General features: G+C 38.9%; 1 protein-coding gene across 1 annotated transcript in view; it reads right to left on the bottom strand.

The window, feature by feature from the left end:
- Nucleotides 1-23,229, bottom strand: part of POLR3B (RNA polymerase III subunit B) — a 91,732-nt gene that overhangs the window by 12,271 nt on the left and 56,232 nt on the right. The window contains exons 21-27 of the mRNA XM_061638931.1: nt 21,387-21,545; nt 20,337-20,454; nt 19,345-19,487; nt 7,092-7,195; nt 5,382-5,548; nt 3,235-3,348; nt 1,324-1,497 (exon numbers count right to left, since the gene is read on the bottom strand). Of these exons, the coding sequence (XP_061494915.1) occupies nt 1,324-1,497; nt 3,235-3,348; nt 5,382-5,548; nt 7,092-7,195; nt 19,345-19,487; nt 20,337-20,454; nt 21,387-21,545 (979 nt within the window). The remainder of the gene's footprint in view (nt 1-1,323; nt 1,498-3,234; nt 3,349-5,381; nt 5,549-7,091; nt 7,196-19,344; nt 19,488-20,336; nt 20,455-21,386; nt 21,546-23,229) is intronic.

Raw genomic sequence — 23,229 nt, 5'->3', positions numbered from 1 at the left:
CAAGAATGAACTGGCGGGTCTGTTGGCCTTGTTCTTGTATTTTTAGATATCTCTTTTTAGACTCGCTACGAATGAACTGGAGAGTGGGAGGGGCCTGACGCCCCTAGTCTTGACTTCAAAAACATTCTTGCCTTCGCACGATAGGTTGAACTATTACCCGTAGTGATGGCCCACCTCCTATGGAAAATGACTTTTCATATCCTTAACAGAAGCAGTACCATTTGCCAACATTCTGTTGCAGATGCCTTCCCCCTCAATAGTTAAAATTTTCATGGACATTCTTCAACACTACAGCAATTCATCCAGTGGTTAGTATGGGGTTTATAACTGGCAGTCATTTTTAAGATTAAAAAAACTGTAACAGAATAAAACTTTTAGGGTTATGCAGAGCTATAGAAGCCTTGTCCTTTGAAAGAACAGTCCATAAGTCCCTTTCCATCTTGCCATGGGAAAGAAGAAAAGGTTTAAGAATTTTCTAGATTAAGAAAGAAAAGCACTGCACACAGGTAGGCCAGTATGGATGACATGATTCTACATCCCAAATTTGCAGAGAGAAATTTTCATCTTCTTCCAAATCTCTGCTATGTCCTCTTCTTTGCTTTTGCTCTGCACGAGTCCAAGCAATGGTACAAAAGGTACAGTTCCACAAAGTTCTTTTGCCAGCCTTTTCAGTGTGGTCTAATTTGGATCTCAGATGAGAAAAGGACATTGACACAGCTGGTCTCCTCTGATCTGAATACGCTGTGATAAGTCAGCTATTTGTAACATGGGCAATACATGCAATCACATCTTTGTCTCAATTCCTTCACTCAAGCTGATGAACCCTTTTTGTTAATGTCTAAGTTTAGATGGTGGATTTTCTTTCTGGTTTTTTTTTTAAATTAAGGTTTGGAAGGTCTCCAGAAAAGGCGATAATCTGCTGAAAACAGTCCAATTCCCCTTTAAATGATTTTTGTTCTGTAGACAGAATCCAGGAGCTCTACAGGCACTGCAAAAACTTCACTAAACCATAGAAGGACTTTGAGGTTTTCTTTGTAATAAGAACATAGACATTGCATGAATACTGAGAAGAAATTATTTTCTTTTAAATAGGTCTTGTAAAGAGCTCTCTTTCTTCCTGTTTAGCATTACAAGCATCCCATATGTCTACGATGTAAGCCAAAACACAGTGCATGCAAAACACTACGTGATGCGCTAGTTATGTTTATCAATTATATTCATTTATTGATAGAAAGCTTTCACTTATGTAAAAATAGAGATTATGCACATCCACAAGATTGTGAGTAAACCACAATAAAACATATATTAAAAAAATCTGCTTACCAGCCAGAGTAGCCTAGCAATCCACATTGGCCACACACATCCACTTCAAATGCATCACTTGAAATCATAAGCCTCTCCAGCAGGAGCATGCTAGCTCCATAGCCTATCAGACAATCCCGTTCCATTTCTCCCAGGCGTAAGCCTCCATCACGGGATCGGCCTTCCGTGGGTTGCCTTCGAAACAAACAGGTAGACACTTGGGAATGTTGCCCCACTGTAACAGGTAATGTTTTGCCTCAAATATCCACATGAGAGTGCTGTTAAGTGTTCAATATCAGGTGTGCCTGTCTGTTCTACAAGAATCTAGAGCAGGGGTAGCCAACATGGTACCCTCCAAATGTTGGTTGATTCCTATATTGACCATTTGGTGATGTCCACATGTAGAGTTGTCTTTTCGGTTGCTCAAAAAATGTGTTTGCAAGAAACAAATCATTGGCTTCACAGAATTCAATAAATCTTTCTCCTGCTTCATTTCTATCTCCTAAGCCCCATTTCCCCACAATTCCTAGTTCTTCTCTGTTCCCTGCTTTTGCATTCCAGTCCCCCATGATTATCAGAACATCTCGTTTTGGTGTGTGATCAATTTCCTCCTGTACTTCTGTGTAAAACCTTTCCAGTTCCTCTTTTTCTATGTTTGCTGTTGGAGCCTAGACTTGGATGATGGTTATGTTAATAGGTTTCCCATTAAATCTCATTGATATTGGTAACTCAGCTTGATGTTTTGATCAAATGGATTATCTATGGTGGAGCCAGAAAAAAAATAACGGAGGGGGTGGGCAAAGAAAGAGCAAAGTGCATTTCCAGGTGAGGGGCAGCTGGCATTGTTTCAGATTTCTGAAAGAGGAATAATTATATATTTATTTTTTCATTGCCCTGCATATAATGTGTTTTGAAGTGTTTCCCCCCACCGTTCTGTCCGTTTAAAGAACCAATTACTTCTTAATTTTGTGGGCTGTGCCCATCTTTTTCGATCCCCAGTAAATGTAGCTCTCTTGATAAGCATAATTATATGTTTCTCTTTCATTAACATTCCCATCCTGGACATACATTTTCTGAATTAAAGTCTTACTGATTTCGATGGCGTTAGCTTTCAAGTAAGCAGGCTTCGGATTGCAGCCTTATTTTCATTTCCAGTTTATGACTGAGTTATAAGTGAAAAATGCTTTTCATTCAAGTAACCATAAGCACCGGGCCCCTTGTCTTGAGGGGCTCTTCCCTGCCCCTCCACTGGAGTTGCCTTTTTAAATTGTAATGGATGACAACACCATGCAGTTCGCATTTCTCTACTTATTTAATCTTGGTGGACTACGATCTGGGAGACCACGGTTCGAATCCCCACAGCCATAGATCACTGGGTGACCTTGAGCCAGTCACTGCCTCTCAGCCTCAGAGGAAGGCAATGTTAAACCCCCTCTGAATACCGTTTACCACGAAAACCTTATTCATAGGGTCGCCATAAGTCAGAATTGACTTGAAGGCAGTCCATTTCATTTCATAAATATTAACTAGGCACGTTTCGTTCATCATTTAATAAATATTGGTGTGCAATGTACTGTGTATATTTATTTGTTCAATTTATATCCCACCCTTCATCCCAGAGGAGCCCAGTGCAGCTCCTATGCATAAGTATATGCATGCTTTTTTATGTTTTACATATTATTATTTTTTTAATCAGTAACCTGAAATACTTTTTTTTAAAATCAAAGAAAATACCAAAATGTTGCTCCATGGCTTCAAAATAACCATTTACATCTTTCAAACTACAGTTAAAGTGTAGAATCTTTGGATTCTATGTAAAATTCTGCACATGTATTACTACTGAAAAATGGAACAGACCTGAAGTCCAACTCTAACTCAATGGCTGCCGTTTGGTACTGTGCATTTGTACGTGCGTTCCTCTTTTTGCCATACCTTGTAAGGACTGCTCTGGGTCCTCGAGCTCTTGCATGCATCTTATCCAACACCATGTGCTTCAGTTTCTGATAATACACTGGCCCAAAATAGATATAGGCTTCTAAGGGCTCCCTGAGAAGGAAGAAAGTTTCTTTCAGAGAAGTTAAGACTATGGTGTCAATCTAAGTAATGTTTTTATAAATAAGATTCTAAAGAAAAAAAATTGTACATGACTGTGAAAGAGAATGGGATAAATCCTAGTTGCCCCAAACCCTGCACCTTTCATCAACCACTATGTTCTTCTCGGCTTATAATCTGCCACAGTCTCTGTACCCCATGAGAAATAATCCAGGGGAATCTACGACAGCCAACCCTCAAAGCTTCAGCCAGATACTTGGTCTTACTAAACTTTAAAGAATCCAACACAAACCACAGTACATGAGAAGCAAAATGCTGGTGTGCTGTAAAAACAAATAGCTTGTGACTTCAGTGTGTGACACTGGCACAGAGTGTATCACTGGCACAGAGCTCTGGAGTTCAAGAGGGCCTTACATCATACACAGCAATTCAGCCAAATCTATGTCCCTATCCTCTCCCCCACATCTAGTTTTTTTAGCAGAAAATCCTGGCGAGGACTTTTGGTGCAGTTACTTGAGGCATGGTAGAATCAGCAGCAGAAGTAGCACTGACATAGGAGGGTACACTTAGATCCTCCTCTGTCCTTGTTCTGTGGACAAAATGGAACTTTGGGGCATGGCGAAAGTCTTGTCCTTCTCTCCCACTCATTGTTCTGTGATCACAGATCCTTCCACTCTTTCCATACAGCTCACTGGGACAGCATGTGCTTCATTGACTTGCATGGAGGAAGTTGAATATCTGTAATTCCTGGGGGCAGGGCAAGATGTCACCACCATGACCACCTCTAAAGAACTAAAAACAAACTGTTGAAGAGCTTCAAGAGAACTAACTCAGTAGTTAAGATTCCAGTCATGGGAGAGTTTCCCAATTTCATCCTTTTAAGACAGTCTAATTTTATAAGCTGACATGTGAAGCTGCTCCTAATTCTTGATAGATATGATTACAAGCCATTACAAGCCATTTTTGTGATACATTTTCCTTACAGGACTGACCTTCAAAAACATCCTTGGGAATAAGGGGAGCAGCTTTTGATATCCTAGCAAATGTAGACAAATTAGAGGTTTCTGAAAAATATGTTGTGGGGCAAGAGAAAATATTTCATACCCTGGAGAGTTTCTCCAAAAGTTATACAGCCAAAGTTTTTCAGTTAGCAATATTATTATTATTACCATCAGACTTGCTAGTCACTTGTTACCCAAAGGTCTCCAAGCAATGTATAATACATTTAAAAACAACGTATAATACATTTAAAAACATAAACATAAATACATTACACAATTAACAGATTCATATAAAGCACCTGCAATTCATTAAAATATATAAGAGAAAATATACTCAGGATCGATCGATCGATCTCTATAGCGATATATAGATATATATAGAGAGAGATATATAGATATATCTCCCCTATCCTGAGTACATTTTCCCTTATCCTTAATCAGGATAGCAAACCAAATTTAGGAGAAGGAAAAAAGGTTTATGAAAGAGGATAAATCAACAGATGGAACAAGTTAGTGGACCAGAATATGTTGGTGTTGGAGGATGTGGCAGAAAATAGCAAGGCAGGATTAAGATCCATTTTAAAAATGCAAACACGTTGGGCCATATGGCCTTGTCCTCTCCTCAACCTTCTCATATTCTTTTGAACTCCACATCTCTGAAGACAGTCTGGATCAACACAGCAGGAAATTAACAGATCAGCCAACTATGCCAGAATGACTCCACAATTGGCAAAAGCCGCTCACAAAAAACTACCAATGGACAAGCACCTGCCTTCAATACCGTATTTTACTACTGTATTCAGTTTAAGGCTGCTAATCTTATTCCAAGAGCACACAGAACTTCTGCCAAAACCGCTGCTTAATTTTTTTATGCTATAAGAGCAGTTTAAAAAAAAAAATCATGTGCATCAGGTCATATTCAAGCTATGCACACATGGCACCATCAGATATTAAAGTCAAAGCAAAAAGATGTATTAAAAACAGGAAATATACACCCCATATCAGACACTTGCAAGACATTCTTACCCAGTAATACCAGATGTTACATAGTCCTTCCCCAGGTAATTATATCCGTGACGAATGAGATCTTCACACACATCTTTAACTTTACTGCCCCCAAATGCTGTTCCATAGTGAAATCTGCCATCTAGGACACCGGCTTTTCCTGCCAGGAGTTCAATTAATTTTCCCACCTGTGCAATAAAAACCAGAATAAAAAAATTAAAGAGAGAATATAGATATTTCAGCTTGGAGACACCTCTCCAAATATTGGAAGTCTTCTCATGACTACTTCTCCCTGCCTCTGTCCAAGGTGCAAAATGATGGAGCTGGGGCAAAGCTGATGAGGATAAACAAATCTCTATGGGTAAAGACATACCCAAAAGAAACAGGAAACCAGGCCTGTATATCCAAGGAGAGTTGTGGTTTGCATTTCTTGAACGGTATCCGTGTCCCCCCCCCCAAATGGTGCATGACAAAGTGAAGGGACTTTCAACAGTAGCCTGTGATATGGAAGGGGAGACTGCAGTTCAAATAATCAATCAATCAATCAATCAATCAATATAGCCTACTGAGTGTCCTCCAAGCCCTTGGACATACTTAAAGTATCTCAGGCAGATCCCAGACAGCAATCTCAAGCTGACCCTGTCATCTTGGCTGCTGTCCTAGGCTGGCCCTATTATTAGGCAGAACAAGTGAGATGTTTCAGGCAACTGAATATGGATGTTTTGAAAGGGCAGCAAATTGTTATTTATTTATTTTTGTTGTATTTTTAGTGCTAAGGAGGGGGAGAAGAGCTTGTGGAATTTGCTGCCCCACCTCAGTCTACAAAATGTCTTGGGCTGGCCCTTGACCAAGCAGACTCTTGTGCTGCTGCCTTGCACCTCCTTGTGTTGTTCCCATGTACCCTTGTGCACCCTACTCAGGCCAGACAGCAATCACACAGAGCCCACTTTCTCAGTTCAGCAGCAAGTAAGAAACATTCCAGCTTCCACTTATGATTTGTTTGGAGGGAAACAAACCATAAGCACTGATTCAAACAGTGAAAATAGTGGATTATGGAAATCCATGCCTAGCAAGCTGATATTTGGTCTTGTTTGCAGCTTCCAAGAGAGATACTAATTCACTGTCACCAGCCATCTCCTCCAAAACTGTGTATCTGTTTGCATTAGGAAGACGCATATTATAGATATTGGCTTGGTGTGCGCATCATAGTGAGCCATAGTCTGAAACAAACCATGTTCTGAAAATGAGCAGAATGCTGGAGCTTCTACTTATGATTTGTTTGGAGGGAAACAAATCATGAATGCTGATTCACACATAACACGAAGCCTGGGTATCCTTTTGGCTCAGCAAAGGGAGAAGTGGGGCAGGTGTAATTTGAGCAGTAAGCATTAGCACGCTGCTTATGTTCAGTAAGCCATGGTTTGTTTCTGACCATGGCTTACTGTTATGTGCAAACAGGACCATTGTGAATGGATGGGTCTCAGAGAATAAACAAACAAAATAGGCATGGGGTGCGTTATTGGACCAACTTCTGTCAGCACTGGAGAGCACAACCCTCTCAAGATACACATTGCTGACCCATTCTGAGTTCTACCCTGTGAAGAATAATGAATAATGTGAAAACTTGCATTATTCTTTTATTAATAGAAAATGTATCTTCACCTAGAAATGTAAACAGCCCCTTTAATTTTTCTGAACCATCAAGGTTAACACGGTAAAAATGTTACACACCGTCATACGGGATGGGAAGCCATGAGGATTCATGATAATATCAGGACAGATTCCTGAATCACAAAATGGCATGTCCTCCTGTGGCATAATCAGTCCGCAGACCCCTAGAACACAGAACATATTTCAAATAATAAAAGCAAGCAATTCATATTTCAGATCCAATGTCAACTAATACACACTTATGCTGTCCAACTCTCCTCTCTAATGGGGCTCTTCTGGGCAAGAGTTAAATTCTAATGTTAGCCTATGCAATTAAGAACAGTTCCCTTAAAAAAGAAACTCTTACTAAATGTGTTCATGGGAATACACTTAACAATACTAATTAAGATGAATGAAAAGCTTAGACTTAAAACAAGGTTGATATTTTGCAGTGATTAACATGATACCTTTTGGCACCTTATCATACTGACTACTCTGCCCATTGTGAGAATCAAGCTATTTTGCAAAGGATCTTTTTTCAGGTACTCACCCCAAATGGTTTTACTTTTGCACTCACTCCCAATTCAGAAGCTTTGATTAAAACCAAGGATGTTGAGGAACCTGGGGGGGGGGGCTCCAATCTTCCCTGTCACTATTTATTGGGGGGGATAACGTATGAAACTAAAATCTGCTATGGAGGGTTGGGGAAACACTAGCATTGTTAGATTACACGGCTCCAAGTATTTTGAAAACGGTACGTGTTTATATATATAAAAGGATGCATACAATCCAAATATGAGCGTTTAGAAAAACCACACCTATTCTTTCCCTTGTCTATGCAAATGAATTTTTCTCACTGCCTATGAGTGGTTTAATTACATGTGGGCAGTGCTTTCTTTGTGATGGTACTCACTGGTACAGTGTGCCATCACCCCTTTTTTTGCTGCCCATGGCAGCCATTTTGTGCTGGCACCGATGGCACTTTTCCCAAGTGTAGCATGGCGGCTATGTTGTACCATGTGGGCTACAATGAGTTAAAGGCGGGTCACAATAAAGTGTTTTTAAATACTCTACAATCAAATTTGTTAAATAAAGTGGGCAATATATTTTATGACTAGAGACAACAGTCTTGGGCTAGAAAAGGTTGAGCAAAGACGACACACTCTCTAAGCGTGGCCTTAATCAACCAGCCACTTGTGGAAGAAGAGGCAGTGACGTAGGATGCTCAGAAAAGACCAAAGTCCACTGTCCAATTTAAAAAATAAAACAAAAACATGGAGTGGGATGGCTATTAACAGAATTAGAAAGGAAAGGATAGGGTAGGTGCAGTGAAAGCAGCAGCAGAACAAGAATTTCCATACATTTAAAAAAATGATAATATTGATTTTACCATTATTACTACACACACAGAGACACACTACCAAACAAACCCTATCAAAACCATCTTTTGGTGATAACATGAGATCCACCAAAAATCATTTTAGTAATTTTCTCATTTATGAAAAAGATGTAAAAGGCTGGTGACATAATATTTACGCACACACACTCAAATTGGCCAAATGTACATCTTTGCCCTCCAGTAAAAGGAATAAAGCGTTTGGTTGTATTAGGACGAAAGGGCACCTGTAAGCCAAAAATTAAATCTGCACTAACTTAAAATTACTTTAGGCGCTGAAGCCCTTTTATATGCCAAGACAGTTCCCATAGCAGACAGCCACTGTGTTGTTTGTTTTGTGTGAAAGTGAATGATAAAAGATCCATGAAATCGACACAGAAAGGCAGAACAGCAGAAAGAACGGAGGCCTCTCCATCATAGCAGCTTCTAGCCTTTGCTGACTTGTATAACAATGGGATCGAGACGTCCAACTGCAGATCTAACACAGCTGTGCATTTCATTAGATGAAGAGCACTAGTGACACAAGTAAATAATTAACTTATTCTGGTCCGCTGACTGTGCTTATGAGACCAGTCATAGCTGACAGATTTTAATACAAGTTAAACACAAAGAGAGCATAATGAGATTAGACGTTAAAACAAAATATTTAGACAGATTTGGAAATGCAGACGGGAGGGGGAACCCTACAAACCTCATTGGGTAATTTTAAAAGTTCTTATTTCCAAAAAGAAGGTAACATTCTTAATTCCAACAAACACTTTTCAATAGTCTAGTTTGGAATAAATAAATAAACAAATGAAAAAGTAGAAGTAGCATTGGTCTGACAAAGTACAATTGTACATCTGCAAAACTTTTTCCTTTCCCCAGAGCGCTAAGAAGTTATGTTATTTTCAGCATGAATATATACCCTCTAATGATACAGTTATGCTTTTTTAAAAAAAGCCAGTCTACACATTACCTTTAATTTAAAATCCGTTATCTGCCTTTCTCATATTCTAGAAAGAAATAGAAACTGTGGACACATCATTCCATGAGCCAAGCGATAAGTATTTGAGCAAAATAAAATAAAATAAAATAAAATTGTGCAATGCAGTCTCCTAAAAGGGCAACTACGACTGCAGGTCAGTATCTCCAAAGTTTTATTTTTGGCTGCTGTCCTATGCATGCTTTGCTTGGGAGTAAGCCCCATTGAAATCAATAGAACATGCAAAGACATGCATAAGTTTTGAGTTGTCCTTGTTTAAAAATACATTCCATTTAGATATACAAAACTCTCAAGCATTAAAAATATGCTTAAATATTAAAAATCCAGCACAACCAATTAATCCAAAACTAACATACCATTATTTCAAAATACCAATATTCCATGTAATGCAAGATAGCTGGACTTTACCAGTTGCTTATAAATCGCCACCAGAGATATAGCTCAATAAAAATGCTTTGCATTGCTTCCTAAACATTTTAAAATTGGGAGTACAGGCGCACTTTCCATAGATAAATTACCTTCTCCCGTACAAGCCTGCTCTGGGGTTGAGATCCTCTGGAGAGGCCTTCACCCTATTCTCTGTCCCACCCATCACCATCTGATAAGCATTTGACAGGAACCTGAGAGAGGGTATACCCTAGCAAGTGAGGCTTACCTAGCCCTCCTGTTCTCTATTCCAGTGGCAGGGAAAAACTTTTTCATTTTAACAGGTATTTGACCGATTGAGCTAATTTGTCTTGTTCTGCTGCACTGCATTTTTTTTAGTAACATATATTTTTTTAAAAATTATAATACAGGACAGAAGACATAAAAAACAAACACATTAGAAAGTGCAATGCAAAAGACACTACTTTTAAGCTATTAATACATTGAGTTGTATCCAAACAAGTTTTATTTATTTATTTATTTATATATTATTTGATTAATTAATTATTTGATTTATATCCCACTTTTCCTCGCAGCAGGAGCCCAGGGTGGCAAACAAAAGCACTAAAAACACTTTAAAACATCATAAAAACAGACTTTAAAACACATTAAAACAAAACATCTTTAAAAACATTTTTTAAAAGCTTTCAAGACATCTTAAAAAAAAAGATTTAAAAACATATTAAAAAGCAATTCCAACACAGATACAGACTGGGATAAGGTCTCAACTTAAAAGGCTTGTTGAAAGAGGAAGGTCTCAATAGGGGCCAAAAAGATAACAGAGATGGCGCTTGTCTATTATTTAATACTTAGAGTAGACCCACTGAAATTAATGGACCAAAGTTAGCCATGGCTATTAATTTCAATCGGTCTACTCTCAGCAGGATTAACACTGGATACAATATAATATACAAAACTATAATGGCCCCAGCAATGTATATGGGCCAACACTGTTTTGTTACACCAAACATTACAAAGAGGCTCCACTTTACAACATAATGAGCAGTAAGTGGCATATCTTCCCTCACTTTAGGTTGGTTATCTTTATAATTTGTACCACTTCCCATACTTGAGATATCCAATCTTCTCATGCAGGCATGTTAGCCCCCCCCCATTATAACTAATTGCCATCCGTGTGGCTTTAACACATGTGTTAACATCTCTGTATCTTCTTCTAATATACGCTGCATTGTATTTTTATCTTAATTTTTAACTAACTGTCATTGTCTCTGTGTTTTTTTTAAACTGGCCCTTATTTGATTGTCATACTGTTTTTACTGTGTTATTCTTTACTACGTTTATTGCTGTAATGGATATTGGTTGTCACCTTGGGCATTTTACAAGGAAAAGTGGGGTATGAATTTAACAAATAAACAGAGCAGTTCCCTATGACAGTAGTCACAGCTGAGAAGACCCCAGTGTACCCCACTCTGAGGCCCCTGTCACAAAGTGGCAGTTCTTTGTGGTGCAATCCCATGGGGTTGGTAAGCTGCATGATGCAACCATATTGGCTGGGGCAAATTACATGAATGGCACTTTCCCTCCTGCCTGGGACTGTAGCACAGGGAAGTACAGTAGCTCCCATGCTACTGCAATTACATGTGAGAATTGGGGGAGGAAAGAGCCCCATCCCCTGAAAAACAGCTTTTCCAGATGATTTTAATGGAAGAATGACCTCATTGTGAAAAGTACATCATGGGACACAACCCAAAAGGAGGTTTTCCTGTGCAAGCTTCTCTGAAACCTTTAGGACAGGGGTGGGACCTTTTGAGACCAAGGGTCATGCTTCCACTGGAGCAAACACCAGGGACCACTTGGATGGGGCTAGAGGCAATAGTGGACAAAGTGGTGGGTGAGGCCAGGGGCAATAGCAGACAAAGCAACGAATGAATTTTACCTTTGTACAGTAACCTAGTTTCTATACACACCCCTCTCTATTCTCCATCCAGGCAACTAAGAGGCATTATCAGAGTTGAAGGACACATCCCAGCCAGGCAAAAACACTCGAGGAGGGTGCAAAGCAGGGGTGGGGTAGCTTGGGAAGGTTTGTGGCCTGGGAACAGTCCCAAGGGCCAGACAGAGAGGCCTGGAGGGCTGCTCTTGCCCCCAAGGCCTGATGTTCCCCACTCTTGCATTAGGAGATGAGCAAGAGCACAAACTAAAATTTTAATTCCTTTCCAAGAGATATTCCCAGTGGACTGTGTACAATGGCAGCCCCTAGTGTTCCCCCTGTAGAAGAGAAATTATAGTTCAAAAATAGATTAATATAGACAAATCATATATTATCCCAGCAGGGTAACGGGAAGCTGAATCAGGTGGATAGATAGCTATGTAGTTAGCTGTTTGTGTAGGAGTCCATCCATGACTACCACAGGTTTTATGTGGTTTGGGCCTGCATTAAAATTCTGCACATTCAGATTATGTGGAATTTTTGAGAATATGGAGAAGGGCCATAACTCACTGGCTGAGCATCCGATTTGCATACAGAAGGCCCCAGGTTCAATCCCTGGCACCTCCAAGTAGGGATGGGAATGCCCTGTTTGAAACCCTGGAGAGCTGCTGCCAGTCAGTGTAGATAATATTGAGCTGGGTGAACCAATAGTCTGGGTAGATATATTGCAACTTCCTATGGTTTACAATGATCCTAAATGCAGTGAACTCTTACACTTAGCACCACAATAGCCGTATTATTGATGATGCAGCAGTGAATAATATATATTGGTATTTTTTTTTACACTTAGCGAATATAAAAAATGGACACAGGAAAAGGTATTGTCAGATACCAGTAATTTGTGTATTCTCTTTTGTATCTGTATATTAAAAAGTATAATCTGGTCACGCCCCAATTTCTGATAAGTGTACCTACCTTGTTCTACAAGTCACTTTTTACAAGGAGCATACAAGTTAGGATTGATGTTTTGCACAAATAAATCTTTTTAAAAAGAAGGCATCAGACATAATTGGAGAACTATTGATAATTTTGCCCCATTCCAAATATTTTAGTGACAAGAACATAAAAATAATAGCGACTTCTAAAACACCATTTTAAATCTAGAACATTTTGCAAAAACACGATACAACAGTTTTCTTCTGTTTGGGCCTCTTACTGGTCACAGAGGTAGTTTCAGATCTGGCACTATGGAATCATAGAGGCCGTACAATTTTAGCCTAGATTTTTGGGACCTGGCTGCTTTTCTTTATAGGCTCCTGCATAGCTTAGATATTATTTAAAGATCTGATCATGTGGTGAGGGCCAATAATGTGGGCCCTCACGCATTGAAATGGCACCCTGCAGCTCTTGCAGAAGCAGCTTCCATGTGGCATGGGTAACATTTAAAGGGCCTCATAAAGATCAGAGCCCAATTTGAATGGGACTGTGGGCCTATTAAGTTCCAGTTTTCAAGCCTAAATTCTCAGACAGTTATTCTGATGCTTTCAGATATATTCTGTACAACTTTTGTACTTTTTCCCCAGGTGCAAAATCCAAGGATGTGTGTCACTTGTGGCAGATTATGTTGCTTTCATAACTGTTAAAAAACCATAGCGCTCAGCCATCAAACAAATCTAGCAGTACAAGTAAAAGCATATCATATCCATAAGATACTTTTCATAATGACAAAGCTCTTAAGATTTAAAATAAGGCAAATAATCCTACTATACTTAAACCCTGATTAAGCTCCACAGCATACAGAGTGCAAGCTAGGCCACTGTTAAAGGATCAGAAGCAACAGCTGCAGTGCTGCCAGTTTCTGTTGGAGAGATTAAAAATGGAACCTGCCATTGTAAGAAACGGCATTTCAGCCTACATGTGTAGCACAAGATTACTTATCAAGATATCACTAGTGAAGACTTTCCATTACAAAGAATATGCTTCGTATCTTCCATCATACTTATAGGTAACTACATACTTGTGTTTCTTCTATTCTGTACTGCTCCAGTTGAGATCTCAGAATGTATGGAAATGCTGTTAACTGTACACTTTCAAAGTTCACCTATGAACCAGGTGCTGAAGGTGCAGGATATAAATGAGGTAAATAAATACACTGATTTAATGCCATGCTGGCATTAAGAGATCCAGATAATTAAAAAAAAAATTCTTAGTTCCGAATAACGGAAAAGTATTTGGGGAATCCAGTTTATCACTACTGTTAAATAATTTTTCCTAATATTGCGAAGGCCAGAGCTACATGGTCTTCTAGTTAGCAGATACTCTTTAACTAAATGTGCCCAAGTGCAAAACAGCACCCATATTAATTTTAGTTTTGTTCTGTTGCTTAATTGTTTGCAGATCTATCGTATCATTTCTACTACTACTCTATATGGCATAGAGATGGCCAGAATTAAAATTAACAGATAAATAATACATAAGCAAACTTGATTAGCTTCTTTATTAAAACCATTCTAAATTAGAGGAGGTGCTAGAAGACAATACAGCTTGTACACTGGTTTCCCATGAGCTGCTGAATGGTCTGATGTGATAAATTTGCATAGTCTGAAGCACACAAAGAGCTGATTAACTGAAACCCTTACAATGCTCCTGGAAGCAGCTATTGTAAAACAATAACCATAGGAACTTTACAAAATACACATCGCTGAATGACTCAAGAGTTTCAGAAAAATGTGTTTAGGATATGTACTATTTGGAAACACAACTGAGAGATTTTTATTCTGTGCCATAAAATGCTAAACTACCGTAATTTGGGAGAAGGATGGGAGAGGAGGAAAGTGAAGGGAGGGGGAGATTTACTGACAAGGGTCAGAAGGTTACCTGTTTGCTATTTGAGTTAAAATGCTTACTTGACACTTAGAACAGCAAGTTAAGCAGAAGTTTAAAAAAATGTTAGAAAGTTGGGAGTCTTGTACAGGCATGCTTTAAGTGGCAAGGAATAAATTAAAAAGGGATGAATAATTTTGTGCTTTATTTTAATTCAGTATGATTTTGTAACGTTTTCACTGCTGTGATCCCAGTTCTTGGGATGAGACGGGTTAGAGATCCAACCAAATGGAACCAGAAGTGAATTTTTGTTCCAGTTAAAACAACCTGTCCCACAACTTTGAGCCTCTTCTCTTAAAGCAGGGGTGGCCAACCTGGTACCCTCCAGACGTTGTTGCATTATAAATCACATCATCCCTGACCACTGGCTAGGGGTACTCACAGTTGAAGTCCAACATCTGGAGGGCACCATATTGGCTACTCCACCTTAAACATATTACTTCTACTCCAGATTGTTTATTTATTTATTATTGTTTAGAGAATTTATACTTAATGGATTAATTTCAGTTTTCACAAGGAAACTTAAAGCTCCAAAACCACATAGAGTTAAGCAAGAAGTTTACCTGTGGCAAAAATGCATAGTGACAAGGATAGAAACAATAATGAATTTACTTACATATAGAAACAAGGTGGCTAAATGCACTTATGCTTAGAAAATATGTACAGGGCTCTCTCTGTGGTGGCTCTCCCCAGCCCAAACTTCCTTCTGAAGATCTGCTCAATCAATTCATTGCTGTTTTTTTACAAAGGAGTCAAAGACCCTTCTCTTCACTGGAGCTTCATGTATGATTTTAACTAGTTCTGCTAGAATTAAGTATTTGCCTTCCATTTGATTAACTTGATTGTTTTATGTTATGGCATTTTAATTGTGGTTTTATTGCACTCTAACGCTTACTCCCCTGGAAGATTCAGGACAGACAAAAGGAAGTACTTCTTTACTCAGCGCATAGTTAAACTATGGAATTTGCTCCCACAAGATGCAGTAATGGCCACCAGCTTGGATGGCTTTAAAAGAAGATTAGACAAATTCATGGAGGACAGGGCTATCAATGGCTACTAGCTGTGATGGCTATGCTCTGCCACCCTAGTCAGAGGCAGCATGCTTCTGAAAACCAGTTGCTGGAAGCCTCAGGAGGGGAGAGTGTTCTTGCACTCGGGTCCTGCTTGCGGGCTTCCCCCAGGCACCTGGTTGGCCACTGTGAGAACAGGATGATGGACTAGATGGGCCACTGGCCTGATCCAGCAGGCTCTTCTTATGTTCTTATGAAGTAAACTTTACTGAACTCAATGGGGCTTACTTCTGAGCAGACAGACATAGGATTCCTCTGTTAACTGAACTGGTTTTATGTAAGCTGCTTTAGAAGCTTGCTAGCTGAAAAGCATGATAAAAACAGAAGAAATATGAAAGATACTTCATAGAGTCCTCAGATGTATTCAGCACAACTAGTGAAGGCCACCATATAGTTTTAAAGAAATGTATCTACCATTCTGTATCTCAGAGTCAGTTTGTAAGAACTGTGGTTTTAACAGAGTACACTAATTAAAAAATACAAGAGAAGTCAAAGCTATACGAGATGCTGGATATTGCAAATAATGTATCTGTATTCTGCATTGCAATGAACACCCTGTCCCAACATTAAGGACCACAGAACTTTGTTTTCCTAAAGACAGCATTTATGAATTTGAAGTGACTTCTTTGTCTTTAGGGGCATTTTAGCGCAGATACTTCAAGAAATGTTTAAGCCTTTATCTGGGATCTTTAGCTATTAAAACAGCTTCTGTTTGCCATTTCAATCCTTCTTGCTTAAATACAGTTCTTCCACTTCAGGAATACTGCTCAACGCTGCTACTTAGTTCTGTGATCTGTAGGACTATTGTTGGAGGTGTTAATCCTTTTTCACATGAGAGACTACGAAACGTTCTTTTAGAGAAGTGATATATTGCTTTTTTCACATCAAAGGAGCCTAACTTTTCCCCTTCACCGAGACTTTTACAGAAGCAAGAGGAAATCTGGAAATATAATGATCTGGTGAATATGGAAGTCAGAACCTCTGTGCTCTCCCAGCCCTCTGTGAAATCAGGAACTGGTTTCAGTTTTGATGAAGTTGAAAATATAAGCATGGTAGCCAATACTTCCTTATGCTTCACAGAACTTGACTAAAGGCATTTGATGAATGTCAAGCCACTGACATAACAACATCAATGTTATCTCAAATGGGTCTCGGGTTTTGCTGTCTGACCCTTCAAAAGAAGGAAAGGATATTCCTTGCAAAGTAACAAGGATCCCCATCTTCCCCAAATAAACAAAAATATACAAGGATAAAAATGAGATGCACCAATAAAGATCATCATTACTGAATAAAGATTGGTTTAAAGTCTGCTTATCCCCAAATTTCAGAAGATATGCACTTTTCAAATATCATTGAAGTACTGTGTTCTGAAATCAGGGCAGCATTTTCCCCAACTTTTCCCCTAAATTCATAACAATTTCCACACTGTTATGCCTACTGCAGAAACTTGAGTGCTGCAGAAGATTCTGGGGCACGTACCCAGCATACACTCAGCCCACACGGGGCACTGAGTGAGGCTCTTGGGATTGCGTGTCAAAGCATTTTAAGCAAAAGCATAGCTCAGATTGCAGTCGTTACTTCTCCATGCTGCATGTAGCACGGGAAGATTAGGAGTGGTGATTAAACTTTCAAAAGGGTCTTACAGAAGGAAGAGAAACCAATCCATTGAGGACAATGGATTGGATTACACCTGCAGGAAGGTACATTTACATTAAACACTATGCGGGGACAGGGGTGGGAGGAAAGAGTCACGTAGACTAGTTTAAGCAATGGAAAAAGGTGCCAAGGGATGCTGTGGCATCTCCTGCCTTGAACAGTTTAAAGAAGAAAGGTTCGATAGGCACTGGTTGGAGGTATTTCCAACAGAGAACTGTGGTTTGGAAAGCTGTTAGACATCTTACAAGTTCTGACTCCACAGTTTTCTGTGATTACATAATTAGGCACTGTATGCAAAGCAGTCAAACATCCATTTCCAAGTGCACTGAAAACAATGTATACATTCAGAGGAGCACTAGGGGAAATTAATAGGCCTAATTTTTCCACTGGCGATGTCCTTATCTAGAAACTTCACCTTGGGGATTTTTACTGATTTTTCCCCAGATTCTCCCCAAAGCAGTCTGCTGCCTTCTTTTCTTGCATAGGGAAGAAGCAGACACTGAGGTCATATCAGCAATTCATCATGATCTGGAGAACTAAAGTTAGTTTATATGTTGTAGGTGTATATAATTAACCTCATTTGTGTATTATGATTGATGCCTGACTACAGAAAGCAGATGTGGCAATTATGCTGCAATATTCCTGTCCTGATATTAACTTATTATTTCATTTATAACCTCCTTTTCCTTTAGGGAGCTTAAGGTGACATACAAGGTACCACCACTTCCCTCTAAATTTTATAGTCACAATAGCTGTGCAAGGTAGATTAGGTTGAAAGATAGTAACTGGTCCAAGGCTTCATGGTGATTTGTTTACCCAGTCCTGGTCTGACACTCTAACCACTATAACATACTGCCTTTAATGTAGGGTTTTGTGAGAGGGGCTGTTGGTAGGCCAACCAACCCAAACTGTATTTGATTAATCAGAAGAGACCAACTGGTCAGGCTGTAAGTTAAGAAGAGCCTTGTTAATTTTTTGTGGCTATTTTGGTTTTGATGTATTACTGCAACAGGGGTCAAAACAGAAAATTTACATTCAAGATGTCCTTTCTTTCCAACAATGTGCGGTAGCTTCTGTTTATAACAATTTAAACATTCTCAAATAGGCAACTATAGCAATATTAAAATCTCATCAAATAATTTTTAAAAAGCATATTATTCATCGGCTGAAAATAAAATAAAATGTTATAAGATATAGTAAGTTTCATACAACTGAGAACTATAAACAAGAAGTCCAAATCCAGTTTGTATCAGTTCATAACTGAAAACCAGCTTTGCAAGGTGTACCATCCAACCTGATGCCCTGCAGTGACCAGAATGGGATGATGTATTTACCTAGGTCTGGACACCAGAACTGAAAGCGCTGAAACGCACCAAATCCTCATAAGCACAGCTGGCTAGAAACACCTTTAACATCACAATTAAGAGGCGATAGTCCTTTAACTTTACTCTCCTGCCACTGCTGCTTGCCATGAACCCATAAAGTAAAACAAAAGGCAGTGCTATGGTGACTGCACACAGCTCTGTTTTTCTTTAAAGTTTTAGAGTGTTGTAACCTTTTAAGGTTACAACCAATCAGTGCTGAGTAAGACCATATACAGGATTTCAATTCCCCACCACCACCTGCATACATGCACTAACATATACACACTGAATGGATTATTTTTGGCTAATTATGTGTAGGTTTGTTATTTCAAAATAGAGCATACTCCATTCTTGATTAGCACTGTTACATTTTTTCTTTTACAATAGTGGCTGCTCAACTTTAAACCTTCACAGCAGCAGCAGTTGCAACTGTAAACAGCAGTTGTTTGCACAACTGTAAGGTAAGGATTTTTTCTGTCTATATGCAAAATATTAGGTTTTCTGTCAGTTGCAGCCATTGACATGTTTTTAATAATATAAACATGTGTAGGTACACTGACAGCAAATTTTATGCAGCCATAAACTAAGCAATGCCTCTTGCATTATTTCAACGACAGCAAAAAAAAAATGGACTGAATTAAATGGACACATAACAATGCATACCTTTTTGACCATGACGACTGCTAAACTTGTCTCCGATTTCTGGGCGTCTTGTTTGCCGTAGCAATATTTTGATCAAAAATGCGTCCTCTGCATTTGAAGATATCATGACCTTTTCAATGTATGAATCAGTTGCACCTTTGTAACTAGAAGACAAAAATACCTATTTCACTTCTCAGAAACATAGCTAAGTTTAGTCATGCCAAGTTGTTTGTGGGACATCAGGTTGCTAGTTTTACATTCAGGAGGCAAGTTTACTTCTTGTAAGTTTCTGTACTGAAAGATACTGCTAAAAAGCAGAGGAAATTAAATTATAAGGACAGGAATGGTAGATCTGATAAAATATACTTTTGTTTTCCTGATTTAAAAATGATCCTAAGCATCATCAATGAACTTAAATATGACAAAGAACACAAAAATACTTCCCCCCCCAAAAAAAGTCACAATACAGCCCCTTTACAATAAATGGTAATTTTAATAGAAACGACACTGCATCACCAGGAGGATGTATGCATTTTTTATTACATGAGTTTTGGGTGTTTTTCTCAAAGAACTGAGCTTCTCAGAAATAAAGGATGAGCACCTTTTTGCTGCAACAGGCTAACATAAGGGCAGACTGTACATTTGCTGTATACAGCACCTTTGGGGCAAACAGCAGATGAGTGGGAAATCTTTGGAAGGCAACCAACATGAGCCACTGCTGTAGAGTGGAAGCACACTCCAGACTAGAACCAGTTTTCTTTCAAAACAGAAGTGGCTTGTTTAAGCATTTTCTTTAAAAGCATGATTAACGTAACATGTAGTTTAGCCCATAGTTATTCTACACTGCACAATCAGGAAAACTAGACCCAACTGGCCATGATCCAGGGAAGCTCTTGACCTGATCCCCATGCCTTATGATGCTCAATCCTACTTTCAGCCTTTCTAGAGCAAAGCGTTTATTATTCACTCTTCCTTGTAGGGTTTTAAAAACAAAGCATGATGGTGTGACATACGTTACTGGCACATCTTTATATTGTGGTTGCTGTGGTACACTGCTCCCTTCCAGCGGGGTCTGGGTCACAGTTGGCATTGATTTATTCACAAGCACCTGCTTGTTTTCTACTTTTTCACCTGTAAGGATATGGCAAGAAGAAGAGAATGGGTTGGGGATTCTTTGTGCATCAAATTGATCAAAATTGCTAAGTATTTTAAAAATAGTTTTCAAGTGGAGAAGAGATAGGCAGAGAACAGGCTATTGAGTCTTACCATCTAAATGGACTGCTTTAAAAAGTCATTAATGGCCTGTTTTTAATTATTATTTGCTGCGTTTGTTGCTTACTACATAAAAATATCTCAAAGTAACTTACAATTGTCAAAGCATACAGAATACAAAATTTAAAATAACATCAAAAAGATAAAAGAACATTACTGACTAAAAGTGCTCATCTTGCAATGTTATAAAAGGACAATTGCGCCCCACCCTACTAAAAGATGGATGTCATAATATTACTGACTAGAAGCAGTCATCCTGCAATACCATAAAAAGGATGAATCCTACTCCACCCTGCTAAAAAATGAACACCAATACAGACTAGGGCAGCCTTCGCCAACATGGTGCCCTCCACAGGTTGTTGGACTCCAACTCCCATCAGCCCCATCAGTGTGCTGCCTGGGGCTGATGGGAGTTTGGAGTCCAACAATATCTGGAGGGCACCAGGATGGCAAAGGCTACACTAGGCTATCATCATATTATATCCCAACTAAGAACAAAATGCCAGTGTAAACAGGAATGTCTTAGCTAAACAAAATGAAAACTTTGTGCCAGACAATCTTCCTCCCTAAAACTCAATTAGCAATGCTTTCCCTGCATTCATAATGATTTCACTTACTCTCTGCTATGCTGAACTCCTCCCTGGTATTATTTACCCCTCAACCCTTCACATTTACTCTGTTACACAGACATGAGCTGCCATTTTTTGCATTCTGTGTTGTGCCTGGCAGGTTGGCACAAAATGATAATTGAAAGTAGTGTTCCTTAAAATACATGAAACATTATGGTATACCTGGAGAACAAATACCATCAGCGTCTAAAATTTCATGGCGCCAGATTGGCTTGTGTGTAGCTGCATCCAACATGGGTCCCATAACCTTATCAAACGTCTGATTTGTGTAACGCTTCAGAGTACACTTAGCATTCTTGTATACAAGACACCTTCCAAAACCTCAGAGAAAGCAAAGAAGTTAATCAAAATTAGTACTATGAGAGCTAGACAACCTAAGTGAATATTGTGTTTCAACTATACAATCTACATCCAAAATATAGAAAAGGGATCTTTGAAAAGTTATTTATAAGACACGCCACTAAAAATATAGTCCCCTGGCACTAAAGACAAGGGCTGTTGATCCTATGCATAATTATATGTATAAGATCAGGCTGCACCAATTTTACTGTGGTATGAGCTTTTGAAGGCTACAAAAGCTGACTATTATTATTATATATTTATTAAATTTATAACCTGCTCTTCCTCAAAGGAGCCTAGAATGATAAAACAATACCATTAAAAATAAAATAAAAACATATTTAAAACATTTTAAACTATCTAAAACCATGTATTTTGTCAGATGTTTGAAAATGCAATGGGCTCTAGTCAATGAAAGCTTATGCCACAATAAAACAGTTAAGTTTGAAAGTGCCGGAGAACACTAATATGGCTACTCTTGTTAAAATCCTAAGTTCAAAGAGGTCCCAAACTTTTTGTAGTTTAATGGGCTCAAAGATAGCTACATTTTCAGAAATCTAAGAGGCAGGGAACTGTTATTGTAGAGCATGACACACACAGACAAAACCTACAGTTACAGTGATGGTGGCATGGGCCAGATAATTACTGGAGAAGCAGCTGCCTCATCCTGTGCTCTGCCTTTTTGCTGTGGGGAGGGCAGGAGGTGGTGTTGTTGAACTTTTTTCTTTTATACTCCCATTGACCGCAATAAAAGGGAATTAACTATACCAACTGCTAGTCTTGTATAGCCCCACTAGTTCCTGAGGCATGTCAAGGCGCTGAACAGACTTATGATGTAATATTTCCATGTTCACCCCAGCATGCCCCATTTCCCCTGCTCCACCAGTGGAACATCATCAGGAGGCCTGTGCCAGTGGAGCTTCTGCAAGCAGACGGGTGGACTTCTGAAGGCATGCCATCCTACTGATCACCTCTGTCTCCATTGGTAGAGCAGCACTTCTATTGCTTCCTAAGGCCCCTCAGCCAGCTTACTGGTGTAATTAAGGCAGAATTGGTCCCTTAATTATATTTAAGTATTTGTTTGGAAAAACAGCAGTGAATATCTTTAGGATAGAATAAGTCTATATTAACAGGATTAAGATACAAAAAAAGATACAAGTGCGATTCTGTGATAAAGATTTTAACAAAAGACAAGTAACCCAAAAGTTTAAGTAAGATTTGTTTTCATCTACTATAGGTTCCTGCTCAGCCTTTCTAACAATTTCAGATAAGGAACGATGACACTGATAACTGTTGCTTGTAAGAAAGCAAGGTTAGAGCTGAACTCATAAAGAGAACTGAGTTTCTGTCCTTAGCCATAACTGGCTGAAGCACATCCATGTTCCTAAACACAAAGAGAATGCCTTTGAATAAACTTTAGATTTCAAACCCAAAAGATAGCTGTAAGTTATGTTCAACGTATCTATATAATTCAGTTATACCAAGTAATTCTAGACAGTCTTTGATTTCCCCCTAATGTTAGTAGTCTACCAGAAGGAAAACATTCTGCTTTAAATCATGTCTGCTATTGTTTTAGAAAAAAAGAATAAATTAAGTGTGCAGACATTAATGCCAAAGATACATGTCTAGGAATACTAGTATTGCTGCCTGGCAACTAGCAAGGGAG

Source organism: Rhineura floridana, chromosome 8, assembly GCF_030035675.1.
Source record: "Rhineura floridana isolate rRhiFlo1 chromosome 8, rRhiFlo1.hap2, whole genome shotgun sequence".
NCBI classification, from domain to species: domain Eukaryota; kingdom Metazoa; phylum Chordata; class Lepidosauria; order Squamata; family Rhineuridae; genus Rhineura; species Rhineura floridana.
Note: the sequence above shows the minus strand (reverse complement) of the source record. Positions and strands in the feature narration are given on the sequence as shown.